The sequence below is a fragment of the Bos javanicus genome, chromosome X, assembly GCF_032452875.1.
Source record: "Bos javanicus breed banteng chromosome X, ARS-OSU_banteng_1.0, whole genome shotgun sequence".
NCBI lineage: Eukaryota > Metazoa > Chordata > Mammalia > Artiodactyla > Bovidae > Bos > Bos javanicus.
In genome coordinates, this window is record NC_083897.1 from 58,414,409 (window position 1) to 58,438,417 (window position 24,009).

General features: G+C 42.0%; 1 protein-coding gene across 4 annotated transcripts in view; it reads left to right on the forward strand.

Annotated features, from left to right (window-relative positions):
- MID2 (midline 2) overlaps positions 1 to 13,658 on the forward strand; it is a 108,984-nt gene extending 95,326 nt beyond the window's left edge. For all 4 annotated transcript variants that reach the window (XM_061409389.1, XM_061409388.1, XM_061409390.1 and 1 more), the window contains exons 8-10: positions 5,779 to 5,940; positions 7,697 to 7,904; positions 8,749 to 13,658. In XM_061409389.1, the coding sequence (XP_061265373.1) occupies positions 5,779 to 5,940; positions 7,697 to 7,904; positions 8,749 to 9,151 (773 nt within the window). In that variant the 3' untranslated portion in view covers positions 9,152 to 13,658. The remainder of the gene's footprint in view (positions 1 to 5,778; positions 5,941 to 7,696; positions 7,905 to 8,748) is intronic.
- Positions 13,659 to 24,009: the final 10,351 nt, after the last annotated feature.

Genomic DNA, 24,009 nt, shown 5'->3' on the forward strand with positions numbered 1-24,009 from the left:
GATGAAACCCTCCTGAAAGGCTTCCTTTTCCCATCTTGTGACAATTTAGGGCCACATGGCGGGGTGGGGAGGTGAGAGGACATTTGGGGTCCAACTCTAAAAAAAACACTTGCCTCGTGCAGCTCCAACCTAAGCCACTTGGCCCTGGTAGCTGCATTCCTGGGTGTTTGTTCAGGTTGTGAAGCTGCAAAACGCTAAGGCCTCCCCAACACACATTTACAGTGGCTTCTCCTGCTCTGGAAAGTCTTAAAGCCAGTAACTGTGCTTTTCTTTCTTTCCTGATATGGGGAGAGCAGTGGTCTCCTGGGAGTTGAGAAAAAGTCTAAGAAGTGACAAAGACCAAAACGCTGTTACCTCTATTTTCAAGGATAGATAGTCCTTTGTAAAGAAAAGCTTAAAGGATAATTCTTAATAGTGATAAGATCATAGCATTTTAGAATTAGAAGGGACCTAAGAAGTCATCTAGTCAAATCTTCTTCCCTTATACCAGATACCTTGTAGGTGGTTGTTCTGTCTCTGCTCAAACATTTCCAGTAATGGATAGCCAAATTCTAGCAAAATAGCCCATTCAGTTGTGCAGCTATAAATAATTGTCAGTGCTTCCTTATAAAAGGCCCAAGACTTCCTCCTAGTGAATAATAATAATAGTAATTTACATATGTATGTGTTTCCATTTACAGACACTCCCATATATGTTATCTCATTTGGTCCTCATGACTTCTCCCTTAGCCTTATGAAATAGATGATATTAATTATTTTATAATTATAAAATTATAGACATAGAAATCGAGGCTCAAGTTGAATGGGTTGTCCAAGATCACAGAGCTACAAACTGAGGGAATCATGATTTGAACCCAAGCTTTTCGGACTTCAAGCTTAATGCCCCTTGAATTAAACTAGCTACCAATTAGTCCTAGTCCACAGAGGATAGCTGAATTATTGCTTTTGTGTATTAGCTGATATCCCCTTACCCTATACCTTTTTTCTAGTAGCCACACTGACTATTGTGTTGACTCAACATATAGTAAGCTGAAATCCCTAGGCACTCAAAATCCCATTCCTATACAACTGAGTGTTTACACTGAAATACAACATCTTGAATTTATTCCTAGGGACATTTTTATCTGATTAGTTCTGACTCCTTACCCAGCCAGCTAAATTTTTTGGGGGGAGTTCCTGCCTCCCAATATATTTACCTTCCCTCCCAGCCTGCCTTCTATATCTTCCTCCTTTGATCATTGATAGAAAAGTGGAATAAGACAGGGACAAAGGCAGAACCCTGAAGCAAAATTTTGGATGGCAATGGGCAGATAAGTTGAAACTATTTTACTCAGAATAAATATTCATGAAGATTCCAGTCCTACATGCTGGTCTGGCCTGCCACTGTTGACTGAACTCTATTTGTGAGAGCCACTTTCCCTTGAGGTTTTCCTACATTTTCTCTTTTAAAAACCACTTTATTAAGGTGTGATTGACATATAAAAAGTTGTCCATCAACAGATGAATGGATAAAGAAAATGTGGTATATACATAAAATGGAATATTATTAAGCCTTTAAAAAGAAGGAAATCCTGCCACATGCAGGTCCATGGATGAACCTGGAGGGCATTGTGCTAAGTGAAATAAGCCAGACACAGAAGGACAAATACTACATGATACCATTTATATGAAGAATCTTAAAATAGTAAAACTCCACATTTTCTTTAACCAGAAATTTCTTCCTTGTTGGTTAGAATTTTGTCTGGAGAAATAGTTCTCTTTATTTTTTTCAGCTTTTCTCCTTTATTTTGAACTTTCTTCCCACTTTATGTAAGATTTGAAATGGACATAGGCCAATAGTGTTTCAGATGATACTGTTGGCTGAATGAAAATTCCAACAGATGTTTGGATAATAGTCTTCCCCATTACTGTATTTCTTTCCTCTGTTTCAATTTTGCATTTTGTATTATAAAAGCAACTGGCTAAAGCTTCTGGCTGCCAGGCAGTCTGTAACATACAGTCACAAAGATTAACTTCTATATCCCCTCAGTCTTGTTCTCATGTAAATGCTCTCTATGCCCATTTACACACAGGTTCATGGATTTCCATATTGTGGTCTTTTCCTTTTGAACAAGGTGTATACTTCCATTACCATAAATAAGTGATAAATCCCATCTCACTAAGTCTCAGTGATACCCAGAGGATAATATATTTACCTTTTTAAAAGTTAGAAATGATTTCAAAATTACTGAAAAGTGTGCAAGACTAGCACAAAGAACACCCATACACTCTTCACCCAGATTCACCTATTGTTAATACTTTATCCCATTTCCTTTATCATTTGCTAACATTCTCTATTACTATGTTTTTTTCTGAACCATTTAAGAGTAAATTACATACATCATAGCTTTTCACTCCTAAATTCTTCAGTATGTGTTTCCTAAGAATAAAGAAATTCTCTTATGTATCCACAGTACAGTTATTAACTTTAACAGATATGATGTTGATGCAGTGCTTTTAACTAATCCACCATTCATATTCCAGTCTTGACCATTGACCCAATAATATATTTTATGACATATAGAACCCGATATTGTCCTATATAGTCTAGAATCAGGTACTGGACTTAATTGTCATATTTGTAGCATCCTTTAACTTGGAGCATTTCTTCGGCCTTTCTTTGTCTTTAATGACATTGTTATTCTTTTTTAAAGTTCCCTTTTGTTTGTTTATTATGCTGTTCCTTGAGTGTATCTGATGTTTCCTCATGATTGTATTCAGATTATGCATTTTTGGCTTCCATCACGTAAGTGATGTGTTCTCCTTAGGATATCACATCAGGAGACAATGTGTACATGCCCTTCACTGGTGATGCTGATTTTGATCACCTGATCAAAGGTGTTATCTGATTTCTTCTCTGCATAGTTACTAGTTTTCCCTTTGCAACTAATAATCAATCTGTGCAGTGATACTTTAAGGCCATAAAAATATCCTGCTTCCTCATCAAATCCATCCTACTTCCATCCCTCTTTTAGCATCAATCAATAATTCTCGCCTGATCCAAACTTTACTCTGATGATGGCAAAATAATGATTTTTCCAAGTGAGCATCCCATCCCACATTTACAAGTTGCCACTCTGCATTTTACTGTAAGCAAAGTCTCATCCTTCATTTGTTTATATTTTTACTTCTCAGTATGGACTCATGAATTCTATTTTTTCATTCGTTTATAATTCTTTATTGCCCTTACTTATTTTGGTGCTCAGATCGCCCAAATTTAGCCAGTTGGAGCTTTTTAAGCTGACTCCTGAGTCCTTATATTCTCCCATCATTTTCTTGAGCACTTCCTTACTTTGCAACATAACAAAAGGTTATTGGCTCATTTTAGACCATACCCTGCTCCAGCCTTGAAATCAGCCATTTTTCCAAGGAACCCTGGTCCATTTACATCCCAGGATGTTATTAGAGACCAAGACCTGGGTACTAGAAAATACACACACAATACACCCATGTACATATACATATTCACACATAATATACGTACCCACATACACATGTACCCACCTGTGTATGTGCATACACGTGTATGCATACACGTGTATGCACATACTCATACACATTTTAGAAATAACAAGTTCATACCAATATCTCCAGCCCATCCCCACAGGTTCTTTCTTGCCGCCCCCCCATTTCACACTTGGATGTTCCTACTTCCACAGTGAGAACCCTGGCTCCCAATAGCATCAACACATATACTCATTTACTCAATCCCATAGCATATCTGAAATAGTTTCAGAATGGTGTTGCCCATACCGCTACAAAAACAAACAATACTGGAGCATCTGTTGACAGTTCTCTTCTTGCCCTTTTCTGTGATTGTTGACATTTGAAATGCAGGTGGCTTCATTTGGTTTGTTTGCTTTCAGTTTTAGACCCCGCTCTTACCATTCATATTGGTGTCATTTAAATGTTTTAAATTTCTAAAACATTATTTCTGAAAGGGAAAGGTATGAAAAAAAAAAAAAAGGTATACTCAGAGAAGTGTCATTCTCTCTTGCATTCTTTTAATCCTCTTCCCCTACCCCCATCCCTTGTACGTAACCAGCTTCATTATTTTCTGATTTTTCTTTCCTGTTGTTATTATTGCTTTGTAAATCTAAGCAAATGATGTAGGTTTTCTAATTTGCCTTTCTTTCTTGCATGAAAAAGGTAGCATACTACTTATACTCTTTTGTAATTTTATTTTTAAAATTAGCAGTATATCTTGGAAATCATTCCATTATCAGTTCATAGAAATCTCCCACCTTCTTGCTTCATAGCTGCATGATACTTCATTGTGAAGATTGTTTTCTCTTTTGATTTCTTGTTTTGTATTGGTATAAGTATACCTGAAAGATCATATATTTCCCTCCTACTGTTAAAATTTAATATGTATTTTATGACTCATACTGTGCATTGATACACTGGCAGTCAAGCCCTCCAACATTTTCTTTCTGGCCCTCATCCTTATTGGCATTTCATGAGAATCAATGAACATTGCCACCAATTATTCTTCTTTCTATAGCATATCTGTTTGTACTCCATTATGCTTCTTTTTCTAGTTTTAATTTAGACTTCTACTTCCCCCAAAGTTAATTACAAAACCTTCCTGATCATATCTTTCTCAAATCGATTATCATTATTTCATTTTTAATCTTTACTAAAGCTGCATAGAAATAACTAAATCCACCAGCCATTTTCTCTGCCCTTTCTTTTCCATCCTCTGGTAGAATTATGGTTAAAAAGTGTTAAAGTGAAAAGCAGATAACAGAAGAGATAAGTGTAAATTCACAGACTGGAATGTCGATCCCTCTTTTATCAAAATTTAGCTAAATACATGTTTTTAATTATGTATATTTTTCTCTGTTTAAGTCAATGTTTATGGTCTAAAGAGTTTCAAAAGCAGAAACCTAGATCTCTGGTCCCTTTCCCTACTTGGGAGGGAAGAAGGTTCCAGAAAACAAATTTGTTCCTGGACTGCCCAACCTCAAAAGAGTATTGGAATCAGAAACAGGGAGGGGTAAAACAAGTACTGTGAAGTAAGGAGATGCTATTTTACTTTGACTATCATGTCATCTCCTTGGCTTCCCTATGACACCTTGGAGCCCACCAAGATTAGAAGCAAGGGTGAGAATGGTGTGGGAGAGCTGAATCATAAGCCTTGAAAGATTTGCTGCCTTGCAGTGACAAAGGAACATTGTTTGCTCCATGAATTGTGGAGCAGTGTAGTGGAGAGAACACTGGACTAGGTTAAAGAGACCAGGGTTCTACTCTCAGTGCCACTCTCAGCTCTCTGTGGCCTTGGGCAAGTCACTTTCCTTCTCTCTTAGTTTCCTATTTGTACAATGAGGGAAATATGGTGTCTAGTTGGCCTTTTGGCTCTGAGATTCCTTGTTATTCTGTTCTGCTCTACCCATTCAAGGGTCAGACTCAGATCTCAGAGGATTGAACCTTTGGGGTGAAGATCTAGAGATGCTATGAAAGATGTGATTCTGTGATTTTGTGTAGAAGTTTCCCCTGTATTCTTTGGCAGAAAATTGAAGTAACTTTTCACTAGTGGTTACATTCAATTACCAGAGGCAAGAAGCCTGGCATAAGCTTAGCTCTGTGGGAGAAAAGAAGCAGAGGGGATTCATCTCCCTATGTCTTCCACGACTCAAAACAAAATGAAATTCGCTTTGGGGGGCTTGTGATGAATACTCAGTATGCTTCTCATCCTGCCTTTTTTACATTAACATCCTTGCTTTCCCCACATTACAGGCCTGTATAATTCTGTGGATAGCTGGATGATCGTGCCCAACATCAAACAGAACCATTACACAGTCCACGGACTGCAGAGTGGAACACGCTACATCTTCATTGTTAAAGCCATAAACCAAGCAGGCAGCCGGAACAGTGAACCTACCCGACTCAAAACAAACAGTACGTTGTGGTGATCGCAAAAGGAGACAGTAGCTTTGCCCTCCTAAGCAGCGAGTACTCTTAGCCTGACGCTGGCACCTCCTACAGCAGTGTAAGAGGGCAGAGGCACCAAGTAGAGAAGCTTTGCTGTTGGAGTCTGTGCTTTGGGCCAGGGGGGTTGTTTGTGCCCCTGGGAGGTATGTGGACACAGAGATATACAGAAAACAGCTGATGGCTTGGGAGGATATTAGTGAAGAGTTTTTTTTGTCTGTTTATTTTTGACTGTGCTGGGTGTTCATTGCTGCATGTGGGCTTTCTCTAGTTGTGGCAAGCTGGGGCTACTCTCTAGTTGCCATGCACGGGCTTCTCGTCGTAGTGGCTTCTCTAGTTGCAGAGTACAGGCTCTAGGCGTGTGGGCTTCACTGGTTGCAACATGCAGGCTCAGTAGTTGTGGCTCGCAGGCTTAGCTGCCCCACGGTATGTGGAATCTTCCCAGACCAGGGATCGAACCCATGTCCCCTGCCTTGGCAGGCAGATTCTTAATCACTGGCCCACCAGGAAAGTCCAGTGAAGATTTTTCTCTGCATTCTGCCTTCATACTTGGGGTGCAACTGAGTAAAAGAGTACTGTTTGTAATATTCTGGTAAAATTCTCCTTCAGAGAAGCCAAACCTGTTAGGAATGCTTTTTGACAGGAAAATCCATCTAATTTAGCTTGTCAAATATTATTTGTGAGCAGCTTAAACAAATAGTGTTTTTTTCTCTCTTTCATATAGCAAGAAGCTCAAAGGTAGGCAGTTCAGGGCTGGTGCATGTCATAAAAGACCAAGACCCCGCCTCCTTTTATGTGTTGGCTTATTGCTACATGGTCCCAACCTCCCCACTGCAACCTCCAAATGACATTTCTTTTCAAGATAGAAATAAGGGGGAAAACACTGGTACATTCAATGACTATCCCTTTTACCAAGAATGTAGGCATTTTCCCAGAAGTTTCCTCCACCCCATCTGACTTCTGCTTCTATCTTCTTAGTCACCCCTAGCAGCAAGGGAGGCTAGGAGCTTGAGTATTTAGCTTTTCTTGCCTCTACAGTAAAAGCAGGTAAGAGAAAAAAAAGTAGTGGGTGGGTGTTACATTGACCAACGGTGTCTGTCAGATGTGTTTTGTATTATACAGCTCTTGCCATACCCAGCTGTTGGCTCCTAGTAACTAACTACTTTTGTCATATGACTTTAAGGAATTCTTTGTTGGGAATGATCCTACACAACAGATATTTTCTCTAATTATTGATGATGCAACAATCACTCTAACAAAGTGAGCTATTAGATGTTATTTACATCCCAGTAATTACAGGGCAAAACAATTTGTCCTGTAGTTGAGTTATTCTCAGGTGTTTTGTTCTGCCACCAAGCAGCAATTATCTCATCTATCCCCTCACTTTGCCTTACCTGAAATACTCCTTCCCCTAAAATCTGTTCAAATCCCAAACCATCCACTGAAATAAAGCAAAGTACAAAAGTTATTTGAGAATAGGAGACCTTGAGAGCCCCTTTTAACTTGATAGTCTATGAAGGGGGGACAGCTTATTTTTATTTTGTAGAAAACAGTGGCTTCTGTCCTGCTTCTTTCATATAATCCAAACACCAGTCAGCTTTCACTGACTCAAGAATGATCATTATGTCGAGGTTCCTCTGATAGTGATGGTCCTGCAGAAACAGGAGAGAATTCTTACATACTTTCTCATGCATTTTCTTTTTTTTTTTTCTACTTTATGTTTCAGGCCAACCCTTTAAACTGGATCCCAAAATGACTCACAAGAAGTTGAAGATTTCCAATGATGGATTGCAGATGGAGAAGGAAGAAAGCTCTCTGAAGAAGAGCCATACTCCAGAGAGATTTAGTGGCACTGGGTGCTATGGGGCAGCAGGAAATATATTCATTGACAGTGGTTGCCACTACTGGGAGGTGGTCATGGGGTCCTCCACATGGTGAGTGGATCCAACTTTTCTTTCCCCCTGTTGTTAGGTTCCTGGGAGATTCAGTTTGATAGTATAAGTATAATACCAGTAAGTCAAGGTTAAAAGGCAAGTGATGGAAACCACTCTTAGAAAAACGTTCCAGTTTTTAAAAAATCAAATCATGTATGCCATTCTCCCAAATCATCCCATGAATCCCCAGTCCAGGTTCGATGCAGGATACAGGAAGCTTGGGGCTGGTGCACTAGGATGACCCAGAGGGATGGTATGGGGAGGGAGGTGGGAGGGGGGTTCAGGATTGGGGAACACATGTACGCCTGTGGTGGATTCATGTTGATGTATGGCAAAACCAATACAATATTGTAAAGTAAAAAAAAATAATAATAATAAATAAAGTAATACTGGTAAAAATAAAAAAAATCAAATCATGGAAAATATACTGAGCTAGGAGTTGAAAATTACAGCACTCTAATTGCTAATTTTTTTTAAAGCTCTAGTGCTATCATTGTTATGGATCTAAATATAAACTATTTAAGGAAGAAACGTGTCTTCTATTGCTTAGATGTCCTGTATGATGTCTGTGCTGTGCTGTGCTTAGTCGCTCAGTCATGTCCAACTCTTTGCGAACCCATGTACTGTAGCCTGCCAGGCTCTTCTGTCCATGGGCTTCTCCAGGCAAGAATACTGGGATAGGTTCCCATTTCCTCCTCCAGGGGATCTTCCCAACTTAGGGATCAAACCCAGGTCTCCTGCATTGCAGGCAGATTCTTTACCATCTGGGCCACAGGGAAGCCCAATGGTGTCTAGCATAACTCAGATCATGAATAGATGTAATCTCCTTTCCATTGTCTCACAGGTATGCAGTTGGCGTTGCCTATAAATCAGCTCCCAAGAATGAATGGATTGGCAAGAACGCCTCCTCGTGGGTCTTCTCGCGATGCAATAGTAACTTCGTAGTGAGACATAACAACAAGGAAATGCTGGTGGACGTGCCTCCACAGTTGAAGCGCCTGGGTGTCCTTCTGGATTATGACAACAACATGCTGTCTTTCTATGACCCAGCTAACTCTCTCCATCTTCATACTTTTGATGTGACCTTCATTCTTCCCGTTTGTCCAACATTCACAATTTGGAGCAAATCCCTAATGATCCTGTCTGGCTTGCCTGCCCCAGATTTTATTGATTACCCTGAGCGGCAGGAATGCAACTGCAGGCCTCAAGAATCCCCTTATGTTTCTGGGATGAAAGCTTGCCATTAAGTTTCAAGAGAGCATGTAATAATTCACTGGCTCTCCAGTTCAGCAGTGCTTCCCCTCCTAAACCTCAGTTAGTGTCCAATATACACGATACAAAAATGAAGTTCATTTGAAGCATCCAAAAGAACTAGATATTATAGATTTAATTTTTGTGCATTAAAGCTTATATTTGAATTAATGTATTGAGTTTCTCAGAACAAATTATGAGTAGTCTGGGTTCAAGCCACTGGAGAACAAATTTGGAGAATTCTTCTCTTGTCATTGAAGAATTCAAAATTCCCAGTGATTTAGGAGTATAAATGATATTGGAAGGAATTCTAGGTAAATAATGTATAAAGATGCTCTGAACAAGGGGCTAGCCAGCCAGAAAGCAGGGATGTGTCAGCCTTTCTAGTACTGGCTGATTTGGTCAAGTAGAATTTTGAAATGTCAAATGATCCCATATTATATGTAGCTTTTTATGAAAACCTACAATCAAGGATTTATTATAAAGAAAACATGTATGTGTATATATAATATATATATATATAAAATGAATAAATAATATATATTATATATTCATTTTATAATTATATATACATAATGAGCTTTTTAATTTACTCATTTGAGTGAGAAATATATTGGAAGGGAAAATAAATTATACCATCCATTTTTGTCCCCTAAAGGGAACATCAAAATCATTTCTCCCCTCCCCCATTCATCCCTCCATTCGTCCCTCTGCTCACACACACATGCACATGCAATAGTGACACAGATGGTGGGAAGAGCTCTAGACTGGATTAGGAGACTTGGGGAGACAAGACTGCACAAGAGACGCTCTTGCTGGGTAGAAAATTGATCCAGGTAGTTGTGTTATGTGTAGCACACTTTCATTGGTGCTACCTAATGGAGAAAGTTTGTCTGAACTGTTAAAAATTCTGTCACAGAATATTTCAAAGACAGTTTTACTAGTCTCAAGTAGCATACAGTTGCTAGAATTAGGCTTAAAAAAACAAGAGTTGCATAATGGAGGTTCTTTAGGAACCGGCTTTCTTTACTTAATAAGAATGGAGTGTTGTAGATGCAACAACTATTTCCATATAAATGGACTTATATTTTCAGATAAAACACTTCTGAAGTGCTTAAGAATGCCTGAGAATAGTCTGTTTTCTTAAACAGGTTGAATAATCATTCTTCTCCTGATCTTGTTTACACTATTCATTTGCTTAGCCAACCCTTCATGGCAAATGCAGATGTAAACTTCAACCCAGTCCTTATTGCAATCATTGAAGGGAATTAAGCTTTATGGTTGATGCTTCTGTCAGTTCCTCTTCTGTAATTTGGAGTGTCAGCACCAGAGCTTTCTCCTTTCAGGAGCTAAGTCGGCTTCAAAGAGTCTACTTCTTGGGAGTTGTGAAAATATTACTGTCATACAACATGGTAGTTGTAACAAGCCCCCAGATTGGAACCTTGAAACAATGCCAAAACTTCTCCCCTTCTTCCTTTCCACCACCTTGGTGGGTGTTCATTCCTTCATTCATTCAACAAGTTATTAGATGCCAGGTACCACACTAGAGCTGACATATTGATAATCCACAGTTCCTGCTGTCAAATGACTTCGTATTCTGCAGGAGAGACAAAATATCTATAAAAATCCCCTAAATTACAGTTTTGTACTGTTTTTACACCCAACACGGAAAGCAAGACTGATTCAGATACAGATGGCAGGCTCAAACTTACCTATCTAGTGGCAAAGTCAGTATTTGGGGTTTTAAAAACCCTACATACTTAGTGCTAATCAGGAAACAAGCAACCTCAGTAAGATTCAGCAGTGCTGGGAAATAGTTTGCTGTGTGGGAAAGCTCATCATAGCCTTTGAATTAAAATAATCTATTTCCTCTGCCATTTACTAGCTGTGTGACCCAGGGCAAGTACTTCACTTCTTTGAGCCGCTGTTTCCTCTTCTGTACAGTAATACCTACCTCACAAGGCTGTTTGCAAAGATGAAAAAAGATAGCACATGTAAACTGCTTAGCACAGCACCTGGCATTTAGTTAAGGATGGCATTAGTATGGCATACTTAACTATGAAGCATGGCATTTTGCTAAGTATGCAACAAATATTACTCTCCTTTGCTCAGCCTCAGCCCCAATACAGTGTAGCAGTGCTTTTAAATGGATGTCTTTCATTTCCAAGTTAACTCTGGGTCTCTCTCTCCTCTAGGGCCTATGCCCAAATTCTTAAACAAAACAGATGATTTCAACCCCTTCATAAAACATTTCACTGGCATTCAATAGAAAGTCCCAGTTACTTACTTACAGTTTGGCTTTTCAAGTCCCTATTTGCTTTCACAGCTTCATCTTTTGCCACCTTCCCCCTCACATTGATCGTTCTAGCCAAGCTTAACTATTTACACAAGTTGTTCTCTGGGCCTGGAATAGAGACATTAGTAACTTTTTTGATGTCTAGAGTAAACAGCAAGAATTGTTCTTAAATTAAGGGAATAGTGTGAAAATGCTGTCAATGCAGAACACTCCACCTCCATTCCAGTTCCAATTTTCTTTAACTTAACCTCGGGTCTCCGATGCCATTCATTTTTTGTGCCTTTATATTGTAGTGCCCCAGGACAAAGCTTCATTGTCTCCACCCTACTTTTGACTCTAGCCTGGGCTACCTTTCCCTACTTCTGCCCCACAATAGATTTAATTCCTGAACCCCTAGGTTGGGTTATGTTCTCCTCTTGGGAGCTCCCATGGCACCATGATCATGCCCCCTTCTCAGCAATAATCACATTGTATAACAGTGTTTTTCAAAGTGTGAGCCTCAGACCACCTGTTAGAACTATTTTTGGTGTTTGTTAAAACAGTTGATTTTTAAAGTAGACCTCCAACCTAGATCTACTTAATTAAAATGTCTGGGCACATAAGTGGAATTTAGCATTTTTAACAAGCTCCCCCAGGTAATTCTGATGCATACCAAGGTTTGATATTTAAGAATCATCCTCCTTCCTAGACTGTGAATACCTTGAGGGCAGGGGTTGTGTCTTTTTTGTTGTGGTGGTATTCTTAACACCTGACATAGTGTGTGGAACAGAGTAGTTGCCTGGCTAATGTTAATTGCGTGAATGTATGAATGAATGAATAATCAAAGTTTCCCTGTTGTACTCTGGTATCCATATTGGTGTTTTCTGGGCAGAAAAGCTTGGCTACTCCATTTGAGCTGTACTGATATTATTTTGCAAATGTCCTAGAACTCATACATATAAATGAGTATTGTCTTCCTCAAAAGCTCTTGGGGAATTGTTTGGAATTGTTTGGAGCATGTGGCACAATTGTTTTCAATAATTTTTCAGTCTCTTCAAACTCTGTTCTTTGAATGTGGATTTATGTTTTGATTATTGCCAAAAATCACTCAGAGCTAAGCCTACTGAATAAAGTAGGAAATTAAACTGGGTTTGGGGTAAGCAATGAAGTTTCTGAGCCAAATAATGAAAAGTACGTTCCAAAAAAAAAAAAAAAATGGTGGGGATGTGGTGAATCCCAGATACTTTAGTAAACTTAAGGACTTTCATAGAATTCTGGCAATTCCAGGTACCTTAGGAGAAGTCATTGACTACCTCTAGCTAAACCCAGTTGGACAAAGGAAGTAAGACCTTTATTTAACATCTTCATGGAAGGTGACTGCATAAGTTTTCATTGTTGCTCTCCTCAGTCTGTTCTCCTACAATGCTTTCTCCTAGCAAATTATTCTTTTGTCTGCAATTTATGCTTATTTTTACTTTTTATATTGTCTTATTGAAAAAAGCACAAAAATAACAATAAAGTTAAACATGTTTTGACATATGAAAGAAATTTTAATGCCACATTGGAGTTCTGGCTACTTGTATGTAAGAGTAACTGCATCTGTATGTGTTTTTATCATGTGATTCTGTTGTGTAAACTCTGGATGCAGTGACTTTCAAATTGCAGCAAAATCATGTCCATGTTCTTCTCAGCTAAAATACACTAGGTGAATTTTCTAAGCTTCCATGGTTTACATATTTATATATGACTACCTGGATGGAGCAATCCACGAATGGACTTTTTGATAAGCGCAAATATTTGATACCATTTCTTCTACAGAATGGAGAATGTGAGGCTGACAGATGAGAACCTCTCCCACACTTATTTCAATTCCTGAAGCCAACTGCAGCCTCACAGCCATTGGGCTATACTTGGCTGTGTATTTCAGGTTGGCCAGGTTGACTGCCATCAGGTCAGGTGAAACTGCCTTCTACAGTCTGATCTGCCAGCTTCAGACATATGCTATGTCGTTGTTGTTGGCTAGAATATTTATTGGACTATTGTTGGACTATTTTTTATCAAATATTTTATCCCAGGCTTGTTTGCCCTGGGAGCTTTGGACCAATAGTGTCTCTCCTAGTGACAAAAACCTGAGCATCTGCGGATTACACAGCCTCATCCCTCTAAAATATCCCAGCCCATCCAAAAATGCTATATTATGAATTAAATAAATATATATGTATTCATGAGTTCTTGATTGTCTCTCGCTGAAGTTTGAATTGGGGGAAGATTGAAAGGAAGAAGGTCCAGAGTTACTGAAATGACAGGGGGGATTGATTACCGTATTAATAGGTAAAGATTCAGGCAGGGAGGATCTGGAACATCTGGATATTGAGATCCAATCATGAAGACTTTGGTTTCAGGAGCAGGATACAGTCAGAAAGACTAAAGAAATGAAGGTATAAGGCCCAATATAAACATGGCACGTTCATGTTTCAGTGATTGGGCCAGAAGCTGGGAATTAGGGAACAAAGAAAACCCCAGTGCTGGAAAGTGAAAGTCGCTCAGTCGTGTCCGATTCTTTGCGACCCCATGGACTGTATCCATGTAATTTTCCAGGCCAGAGTACTGGAGTGGGTAGCCTTTCCCTTCTCCAGGACTAGAACCTAGTGGTTAAGGTCAGGATAGAGCCAGATGTGAGTCAACTTGCTGTTAAACACCTGGCCTGTAGGAGGAGCCTGGGAGAGTTAGGAGATCTCCCAGAGCTGGGGTAGCATGTGTGGTGTGCATGTGTGTGCACATGCACTAACTTGCTTCAGTCGTGTCTGACTCTTTGCTACCCTATGGACTGTAGCCCACTAGGCTCCTGTGTCCCTGGGATTCTCCAGGCAAGAATATTGGAGTGGGTTGCCATGCCCACCTCGGGGGGGATCTTCCTGACCTGGGGGTTGAATCCGTGTTTCTCATGTCTCCTGCAATGGCAAGCGGGTTCTTTACCACTAGCACCACCTGGGAAGCCCATCCAACTCAATAATTCTTCCTAAATAATGATTGATCTATGAATTAGAGTTACTAGTGGTAGCTGTTGGAGAAGGCAATGACAACCCACTCCAGTACTCTTGCCTGGAAAATCCCATGGATGGAGGAGTCTGGTAGGCTGCAGTCCATGGGGTCGCTAAGAGTCGGACACGACTGAGCGACTTCACTTTCACTTTTCACTTTCATGCATTGGAGAAGGAAATGGCAACCCACTCCGGTGTTCTTGCCTGGAGAATCCCAGGGACGGGGGAGCCTGGTGGGCTGCGGTCTATGGGGTCGCACAGAGTCAGACACGACTAAAGTGACTTAGCAGCAGTGGTAGCTGTAAAAGGAAGCCTTTCCTGGAGACACAGGTATGAGAGTGGAAGCTCTTACCAGACTTATACATAGGAGATACTTAGTAAGTGCTGGTTGAATAGAATTAGAACCTGATAAGCAGAGTGACAAATGCGCCACCTCCTATATTGTGAATTTTGTTTTAGGTGAACACCATACCACCTCTCAGACATCTATCTCTGGTCTAGGACAACTGCCTCTTGGTTAACAGGCTATTGTTCTTTATGGCCAGTCTCTTTCAGAGGGAACAATGAGATTTAAAATATTAGCCATCAGTAACGTGTGAATGGAAGGGTATGGGCAAAATCCCACATCTCTACCAGCTTCTCACTCTACCTCTTCCTTCCTGCTCAGAAAACAAGAAAATGTTAATGAGGATCTTCTAGAGGCAATGTTTTGTTGTCTAACCTGAGGTAAGTTGGGTGGGGCAAGCTTCAGATTTTCGGGTTTGGAAAGGATCAGCCAATAATACTCTGGCAAGCCTGTTGGAAACATAATTTGAGCCAAGGGGAGTCTTAAATAACAGAATACAAATGCCCACTCTTTTTGCATACAGAAGGCAAAAAGGATCTGTGACTACTCCCACCAGATTGGAAGATGCAGAAAAAGGGAACTTGGGCTGATTTTCTGCATGCAGTGGTGGGAAAAAGCCTTTAGGATGTATGTATCTTTTTGTTCAGCTCAACTTCCTTGGTGATAAGGGAGCGTGCTGTAATATACCAGAACACAGCAAGTAGCAAGTACACAAAGGGAGTCCAAGACCTGAGGCACTTAGCAGATAAAATTACAATGAATCATGTTTAAACTCCATTACAATGAATCACGTTTAAACTCCATTACAATAAATCATGTTTAAACTCTGTTTTTTACCTTGCTAGTGAAAGAAAAAGTAGTCAAAGACTCCTGCTCTTAGTGGCCCTTATCCCACACAGCAAAAAGACAATGAAACAAAAGGGGCCAGAGGACTGCAACGGGTAGCTGTTGGATATCCTCTTGCTAGGAAGCCAATTCTAGACTGCAACTAACTTGCTTTATAGTCTGTAGCTCTCATCTGAGAGAGATGAGTCAGACAGATTCATTTCATCAGATCTCAGCAGGTGGTTCAGTTCAGTTGTCACTCAGTCGTGTCTGACTCTTTGCAACCCCATGAATCACAGCACGCTAGGCCTCCTTGTCCATCACCAACTCCCGGAGTTCACCCAAACTCATGTGCATTGAGTCGGTGATGCCGAGATCCAGCCATCTCATCCTCTGTCATCCCCTTCTCCTCCTGCCCCCAATCCTTCCCAGCATCAAGGTCTTTTCCAATGAGTCAACTCTTTGCATGAGGCAGCCAAAATATTGGAGTTTCAGACTCAGCATCAGTCCTTCCAATGAACACCCAGGACTGGTCCCATTTAGGATGGACTGGTTGGATCTCCTTGCAGTCCAAGGGACTCGCAAGAGTCTTCCCCTACACCACAGTTCAAAAGCATCAATTCTTTGGCGCTTAGCTTTCTTCAAAGCAAGAGAGTTCCAGAAAAACATCTATTTCTGCTTTATTGACTATGCCAAAGCCTTTGACTGTGTGGATCACAAAAAACTGTGGAAAATTCTGAAAGAGATGGGAATACCAGACCACCTGACCTGCCTCTTATGAAACCTATATGCAGGTCAGGAAGCAACGGTTAGAACTGGACATGGAACAACAGACTGGTTCCAAATAGGAAAAGGAGTATGTCAAGGCTGTATATTGTCACCCTGCTTATTTAACTTCTATGCAGAGTACATCATGAGAAACGCTGGGCTGGAAGAAGCACAAGCTGGAATCAAGATTGCCGGGAGAAATATCAGTAACCTCAGATATGCAGATGACACCACCCTTATGGCAGAAAGTGAAGAGGAACTAAAAGGCCTCTTGATGAAAGTGAAAGAGGAGAGTGAAAAAGTTGGCTTAAAACTCAACATTCAGGGAGGAGGGTTCAGGATGGGGAACACATGTATACCTGTGGCGGATTCATTTCGATATTTGGCAAAACTAATACAATATTGTAAAGTTTAAAAATAAAATAAAAAAATTAAAAAAAAAAACCTCAACATTCAGAAAACTAAGATCATGGCATCTGGCCCAACACTTCATGGGAAATAGATGGGGAAACAGTGGAAACAGTGTCAGACTTTATTTTTGGGGCTCCAAAATCACTACAGATGGTGACTGCAGCCATGAAATTAAAAGACACTTACTCCTTGGAAGCAAAGTTATGACCAACCTAGATAGCATATTCAAAAGCAGAGATATTACTTTGCCAACAAAGGTCCATCTACTCAAGGCTATGGTTTTTCCAGCAGGTGGTAGGTGATGAAAAACTGTCTCTTATCATTCCAGGGAAGAGAAGAGATACAGAGGTGAGTGGTAGATGGCCCTGAAGCATCTTCCTGCAAGCTTCCAATGCTCTGGAAGGATCACAGGCATTTTGCCAAGACTCAGATTAGCTATGGTTCAAACCTTTGCTTGCTGGGTTTATGTGGATAACAGTTTCCAGGGTGGAGCTGTTCTACAGTAGTTGGCTGAAGGTTCAGGTACCTTCCCCGGTGGGAACAAAAGGAAGTAAATTCAGAGTCTGTTGATAAGCTTCCTTTATCCCTCCTTTCTGCTGACCTCCAATTTATGTCCTTTCATTCAGTCTCTTTGGGATTTGGGATGGCATGGGGGGAGGAGTTAAAGGAATAATGGGATACACAGCAAATTCAGGCCCTGAAAGATTCAGTACCAAGGCCAGAGAATCCCAAAGCCCAAGTCCTTTGCTATCTATTTCTGGCTCTTAGTTTTTCAACTGTTAAATGTATGAGTAATGTCTAAGGTCCCTTCACACATGCACACTAGTTTTAACAGGATTAATTTCCATAAATGCAAGTTTAATGAATGCAGTGGAGGAGCCTAATCTGCATCAGATCAGATCAGTCGCTCAGTCGTGTCCGACTCTTTGTGACCCCATGAATCGCAGCACGCCAGGCCTCCCTGTCCATCACCAACTCCCGGAGTTCACTCAGACTCACGTCCATTGAGTCAGTGATGCCATCCAGCCATCTCATCATCTGTCGTCCCCTTCTCCTCCTGCACCCAATCCCTCCCAGCATCAGAGTCTTTTCCAATGAGTCAACTCTTCGCATGAGGTGGCCAAAGTACTGGAGTTTCAGCTTCAGCATCATTCCTTCCAAAGTAATCCCAGGGCTGATCTCCTTCAGAATGGACTGGTTGGATCTCCTTGCAGTCCAAGGGACTCTCAAGAGTCTTCTCCAACACCACAGTTCAAAAGCATCAATTCTTCAGTGCTCAGCCTTCTTCACAGTCCAACTCTCACATCCATACATGACCACAGGAAAAACCATAGCCTTGACTAGACAAAACTTTGTTGGCAAAATAATGTCTCTGCTTTTGAATATGCTATCTAGGTTGGTCATAACTTTCCTTCCAAGGAGTAAGCGTCTTTTAATTTCATGGCTGCAGTCACCATCTGTAGTGATTTTGGAGCCCCAAAAAATAAAGTCTGACACTGTTTCCACTGTTTCCCCATCTATTTGCCATGAAGTGGTGGGACCGGATGCCATGATCTTCGTTTTCTGAATGTTGAGCTTTAAGCCAACTTTTTCACTCTCCACTTTCACTTTCATCAAGAGGCTTTTTAGTTCCTCTTAACTTTCTGCCATAAGGGTGGTGTCATCTGCATATCTGAGGTTATTGATATTTCTCCCGGCAATCTTGATTCCAGTTTGTGTTTCTTCCAGTCCAGCATTTCTCATGATGTACTCTGCATAGAAGTTAAATAAGCAGGGTGACAATATACAGCCTTGACAAACTCCTTTTCCTATTTGGAACCAGTCTGTTGTTCCATGTCCAGTTCTAACTGTTGCTTCCTGACCTGCATACAAATTTCTCAAGAGGCAGATCAGGTGGTCTGGTATTCCCATCTCTTTCAGAATTTTCCACAGTTTATTGTGATCCACACAGTCAAAGACTTTGGCATAGTCAATAAAGCAGAAATAGATGTTTTTCTGGAACTCTCTTGCTTTTTCTATGATCCAGCGGATGTTGGCAATTTGATCTCTGGTTCCTCTGCTTTTTCTAAAACCAGCTTGAATATCAGGAAGTTCATGGCATACCCCCCAAAATATTGGGACATGAGGTCAGATCATCAGGAACCCTATGACTAGAACAGAAAGGTGGATAACATTACTGTTCCTTTAGGACCACCATCTGCTCTGAACTCTGTATAGAGTATGGGGGGGGGGGTCTCTGTCACTTCATTCAGCGCTCCCCTGCCAAACTCCCTCACTTAACATTTACCACCATTATTTTTGAGCTTTCCATGTCGGCCCTCTCCCCCTTCCTTCTTTACTAACTGTACAAGTTGCGAATACTGCTCTAGCAAGGCACAGCTCTGTTTCAAATTTCAGGTCAGCTTTCTGACAGTCATTCAGTTGTCCATGTAGGAAACTGCCAAAGACAGTTCCATTTCCAAGGGCAGAGCAGGTCACTTGATAGAGTAACCAACAGGGGTTCTATGTGCCACCTTTCCCAATCATAACCCTTCTTCCTCAAACTTCCACTATGTACCTCTGACATGGCAGGAAGAGGGTCTTGGCATACTCACTAGTCCAAGTTATCATTCAATCACTCTTTTATTAACTCAAGAAATAATTTATTGATAGCTTCTTTGTGTCAGATGCTGGAGTTCAGTGATGAAGAAAATACGGTTTTTTGCCCTAATGAGGCTTACAATATAAAGGTGAGACAAACCACCAACAAATGAACACCTTTGTTAATAACAGGAGCCATCACTGATTGCTTACAGTGTCCCTGACAATATTCTAAGCACTTGAGATGTAGTAACTCATTTACATTCTCCCAGTAACACTATGAGCTAAAGACTAGTACCGGCTCTGAAGGACACGAAGAATTAATACCTCTGCCCTTGCCCAGACCCACAGCAGATTCCGTGGAGCCCGGTAGTTGCTAGCAAGGGTCTTGGCTCTGGATGCCTTTGGCGCAGGGTAAAGGAGTTAGCACATAGGAAAAGATCCAGCCGAGTAGCTCCTGGATTCAGGGTTGACCAGGCAGGATTCTCAGGACTGCGCTAGACCCCATAAACACCGCCCATTACCACAGTTTTCCATCCTTTTTTTTCCCCTCCCCTTTCCCTCCGGCTCCCCAATGCTCCCCTTTTCCCAGACCGGCCCCACCCTCTGAGCCGCCTCCTCTCTGAGTCATTTCTCCCTCTCCGACCCAAAGACCTTGCCCTTGAACGAGAAGCGCAAACTAGCTTTGGGAACTAGGTGAGCATTTTTCTCAGTGGGGACGGGCAACGCCTCCGGCCGCACCCAGTACCCTCTGCCGCCCACTCCGTTCGGAAGGACGGGAAATCGAGGGGGTTCCCTTCGACCGAGCGGCCGCTTTCTCCGCTGTCCGAAGGCTCCCGTGGCAGAGCTTGGGAGGTGCCACACCCCGCCCGGTGTTTCCTGGAATGTGAGCAGAGATGCAACAGCCCAGTCGGACTGGCCGGCCACGTGCTCAGGCGGGGTGAGCTCAGCGCGCCTGGGAGGGACCTCGCTGCCGGAGAAGCTGAGGAGCGGGGAGGGTCGGGCCGCCAGTCTCTCCAGGCCTGCCCTAGAAAGGAGAGAGGGGAGAGGCTCCCTAGGCGGTGTGTGTGGAGACGAGGTTCTGAGGCGCAGGAGTGGAATGCGCCTGTGTGCGGAGGGACTCGGGGGGAAACGCGTGCATGTGGCAATTTTTGGAGGGGTGTGTTTGGAGAACTGTAACGCGTGCATGCGGTGCGTGTGTGAGGAGGCACGTGTAGGGGGGTGAGTGCATGGGGGGGGCCTGGGTTGCGGAGGTGCGTGCGTGTGGGGTGCGTGAATGTAGGCGTGTGTGGGGAGGCGGGCAGAAAGAAAAGGAGTGTGGAGGGACGCAGGGGATGGAAATCCACACCTCCAGCATGCGGGACTGAGGTTAAAGATAGCAGAGGAGCTCTGGCTGGCAGCTTCCAACCAGCATTCTTTTTTGTTTTTTGAAGTGAGTTGGGTTTGGCGGGGCGGGGAGGGTGGACATGACCTGTTTGGAAATCTGAGGAAAATTATTGACCCTCTCCTCAAAAGGAAAAAAGTAACGAAAACAAACAAAAGCACGTGGTGCTTCCTGGGCCTACGGACCCTGGACCCCACACTATAGCTGAAAGCTGGAAGAAAATCCAAATAGGTGACTTAGGTATTCACCACTGGGGCTTGTGATTGTGTGGCTTAGCAATGGAATAGGTGACCGAGCTGTTGCCTCCTTTCTCTGTGGGCCAGTCCTAGGCTGGGTGGCTTCGAGACCAGATCACTGTGCCTCTGGGATGTGGCACCCTCAGAGTAAGTTTATGAGACGGAGGTCGCTCCCTGGGGTACGGCCGCTCCGGGGCCCATGGTGTTCACTATCCAGCTGGCTTACGCTGCCTCGCAACCAGCCCCAGGAGAGCCCAGATCCAGGCTCCGGCCGCTGACATGCTGGTCAGCTCCCTGGTCTTGCTCAGGTCAGAACATGGGGCTTAGCAGTGCGTCCTTGTCGCATCCTCGCACTCCCAGCGGTCTCCACGGCCTGGGGAGTGCAATTCTAAGGCTGGCCCTTGGTTGGGTAAGTGACAAGGAGGGCAGCGGATATGGGTTATAATTCCTTCTTTACCATCAACTAACTGGGCTGTGAGTCAATTTCTGTAATCTTTCTGTGCCTCACTTTCCGTATTTGCAAAATGGGAGAGTAGCTCACACTGTGGTTAGAAGTGTAAATAAGACTACTATAATAAATTCTCAGCACACGGAAGCATTTAATGAATGGCATCATACCTTAAATGCTGGGAATTTGTTACAGTATTATTTATACTTCCAACCACGGTGTGAGCCACTCTCCCATTTTACTAATGAGGAAAGCAAGGCACAAAAAGATTAGAGAAATTGATTCACAGCTTCCCTGGTAGCTCCACTGGTAAAGAATCCGCCTGCAATGCAGGAGACCTGGATTGGATCCCTGGGTTGGGAAGATCCCCTGGAGAAGGGAAAGGCTACCCACTCCAGTATTCTGGCCTGGAGAATTCCAGGACTGTATCGACTGTGGGGGTCACAAAGAGTTTGACAGGACTGAGCGACTTTCACTTTCAAACATGGAATCAGAACCCAAATCTGCTGCTCTCCTAGTCACTTACCCAACCAAGGGCCAACCTTAGAGTCATACTCCCCACAGGACACCTAGGCTGTGGAGACCGCTAGGGGTGCGACGAGGATACACTGGTAATTGTGGTCTCTACCTCATACTGATGTTTTGAGAAGTTCCAGAAGTAATGTATGTAGAGTGGCCCTTAGTAACTCAGTAGCTTGGGAAATGGCAGATTAAAAGATTAGAGCAGTAAGGCTGCTAAGAAGAGTGTTTAAAGTGATGTACCATGGCATCTAGTTTGGATAGGGAGTTAAGCAATGAGGTGGAAATGGGCTGAAGAACAGGAGAAATCAAAGGATGGGAGATCTTGATGAGAATGAGGATTAAATATTTTGAGAACCAAGAAGTAATAGGGGTAAGGGTTTGTAGCTAGAGATTGGGTTAGTGGAGTTCAGGAATTCTGAAGTGGGGCAGCTCCATGTTTTTTAGGTGGTCTAAGGCAGTAATGGAAAAGGCAATGGCACCCCACTCCAGTACTCTTGCCTGGAAAATCCCATGGATGGAGGAGCCTGGTAGGCTGCAGTCCATGGGGTGGCTAGGAGTCGGACACGACTGAACGACTTCGATTTCACTTTTCACTTTTATGCGTTGGAGAAGGAAATGGCAACCCACTCCAGTGTTCTTGCCTGGAGAATCCCAAGGACGGGGGAGCCGGGTGGGCTGCCGTCTCAGGGGTCACACAGAGTTGGACACGACTGAAGCGACTTAGCAGCAGTAGCAGCAGCAAGACAGTAATGGCTAGAAATGTCAGGTGAAGTGGCATGTGGTCAGAGGTTGCAGAAGTAGAGAAGATTGATGGACAGTGAGGCCAGGGTGTTGGGTGAGTCATCTATAGTCACTGAAGTTGCTTATCTGATGACTTACTTTGGAATGGAGAGGAAAATGGAACTAATACCAAGCTAAAGTCCACCTTGATTAACAGGGAAGAGTCATTTATTTCACAAATATTTACTGAGCTCTTACTAAATGTCAAGATACAACAAGACAGACAAGAGTCCTGCTATCATGGAGCTTCAGTCTAGTAGTGATAACGGACATTAATAATCTCATCTATAAATAGAAAACTGCAAATTAAGATAAGAGCTGGGAAGGAAAAGTAAGGGATCTATAAATAATTATAACAGGAGGACCTAACTCTGACTTGAATGTCAGAGAAGGTTCTCCTGAAGAAGTGATGAGAACTAAAGGATCAGACAAAGTAGAAGGAGATAGAGGAGGGATGAATGGAGGAAGTGTTCCATGTAGAAGAAACAACATGTGCAGAGACCTGAAACTAGAACGTGTACAAGGGACTTGAAGTACTGAATGGTGTCTCCTGTGATTAGAGCATATTAAGCAAGGGGGAGAGTACTGGGAACTGAGGCTGAATGACAGGCTCCCTTAATTACTTTGAGCTTTATCCTAGGAACAGTGGGAATACTCCTACTTAAAGAGTTTTGATTAGGTTAATGGCATGGTTAGATTTATCTATATTTCTGTTTCTTTCACCCTTCAGTTTTACTGAGATATAATTAATATGTAACATTGTACAGTTTAAGATGTACAACATATTAATTTGATATATGCATATTTTGAGAAATGATTACCATAGTATTTCTTAAATAATGCATAACCATATGCTCATTGTAATAAAATAAACAGCATAATTATATAAATTTTAAAAGTGCAATTTGTATTTTTGTTTTTGTGCATTAGAATATATAGGTACACATTTATGGGCTTGCCAGGTGGTGTAAAGGTAAAGAACCCACTTTCCAATGCAGGAGACATAAGAGATATGGATTTGATCCCTAGAACAGGAAGATCCCCTGGAAGAGGGCATGGCAACCCAATCCAGTATTCTTGCCTGGAGAATCCCACGGCAGGGGAGTCTCGTGGGCTACAGTTCATAGGGTTGCAAAGAGTTGGACGTGACTGAATTGACTTAGCATACATGTGTACATATATAATACAATAGAAGTATACATTATTCCATATATAAAATTATATATATATATATATAT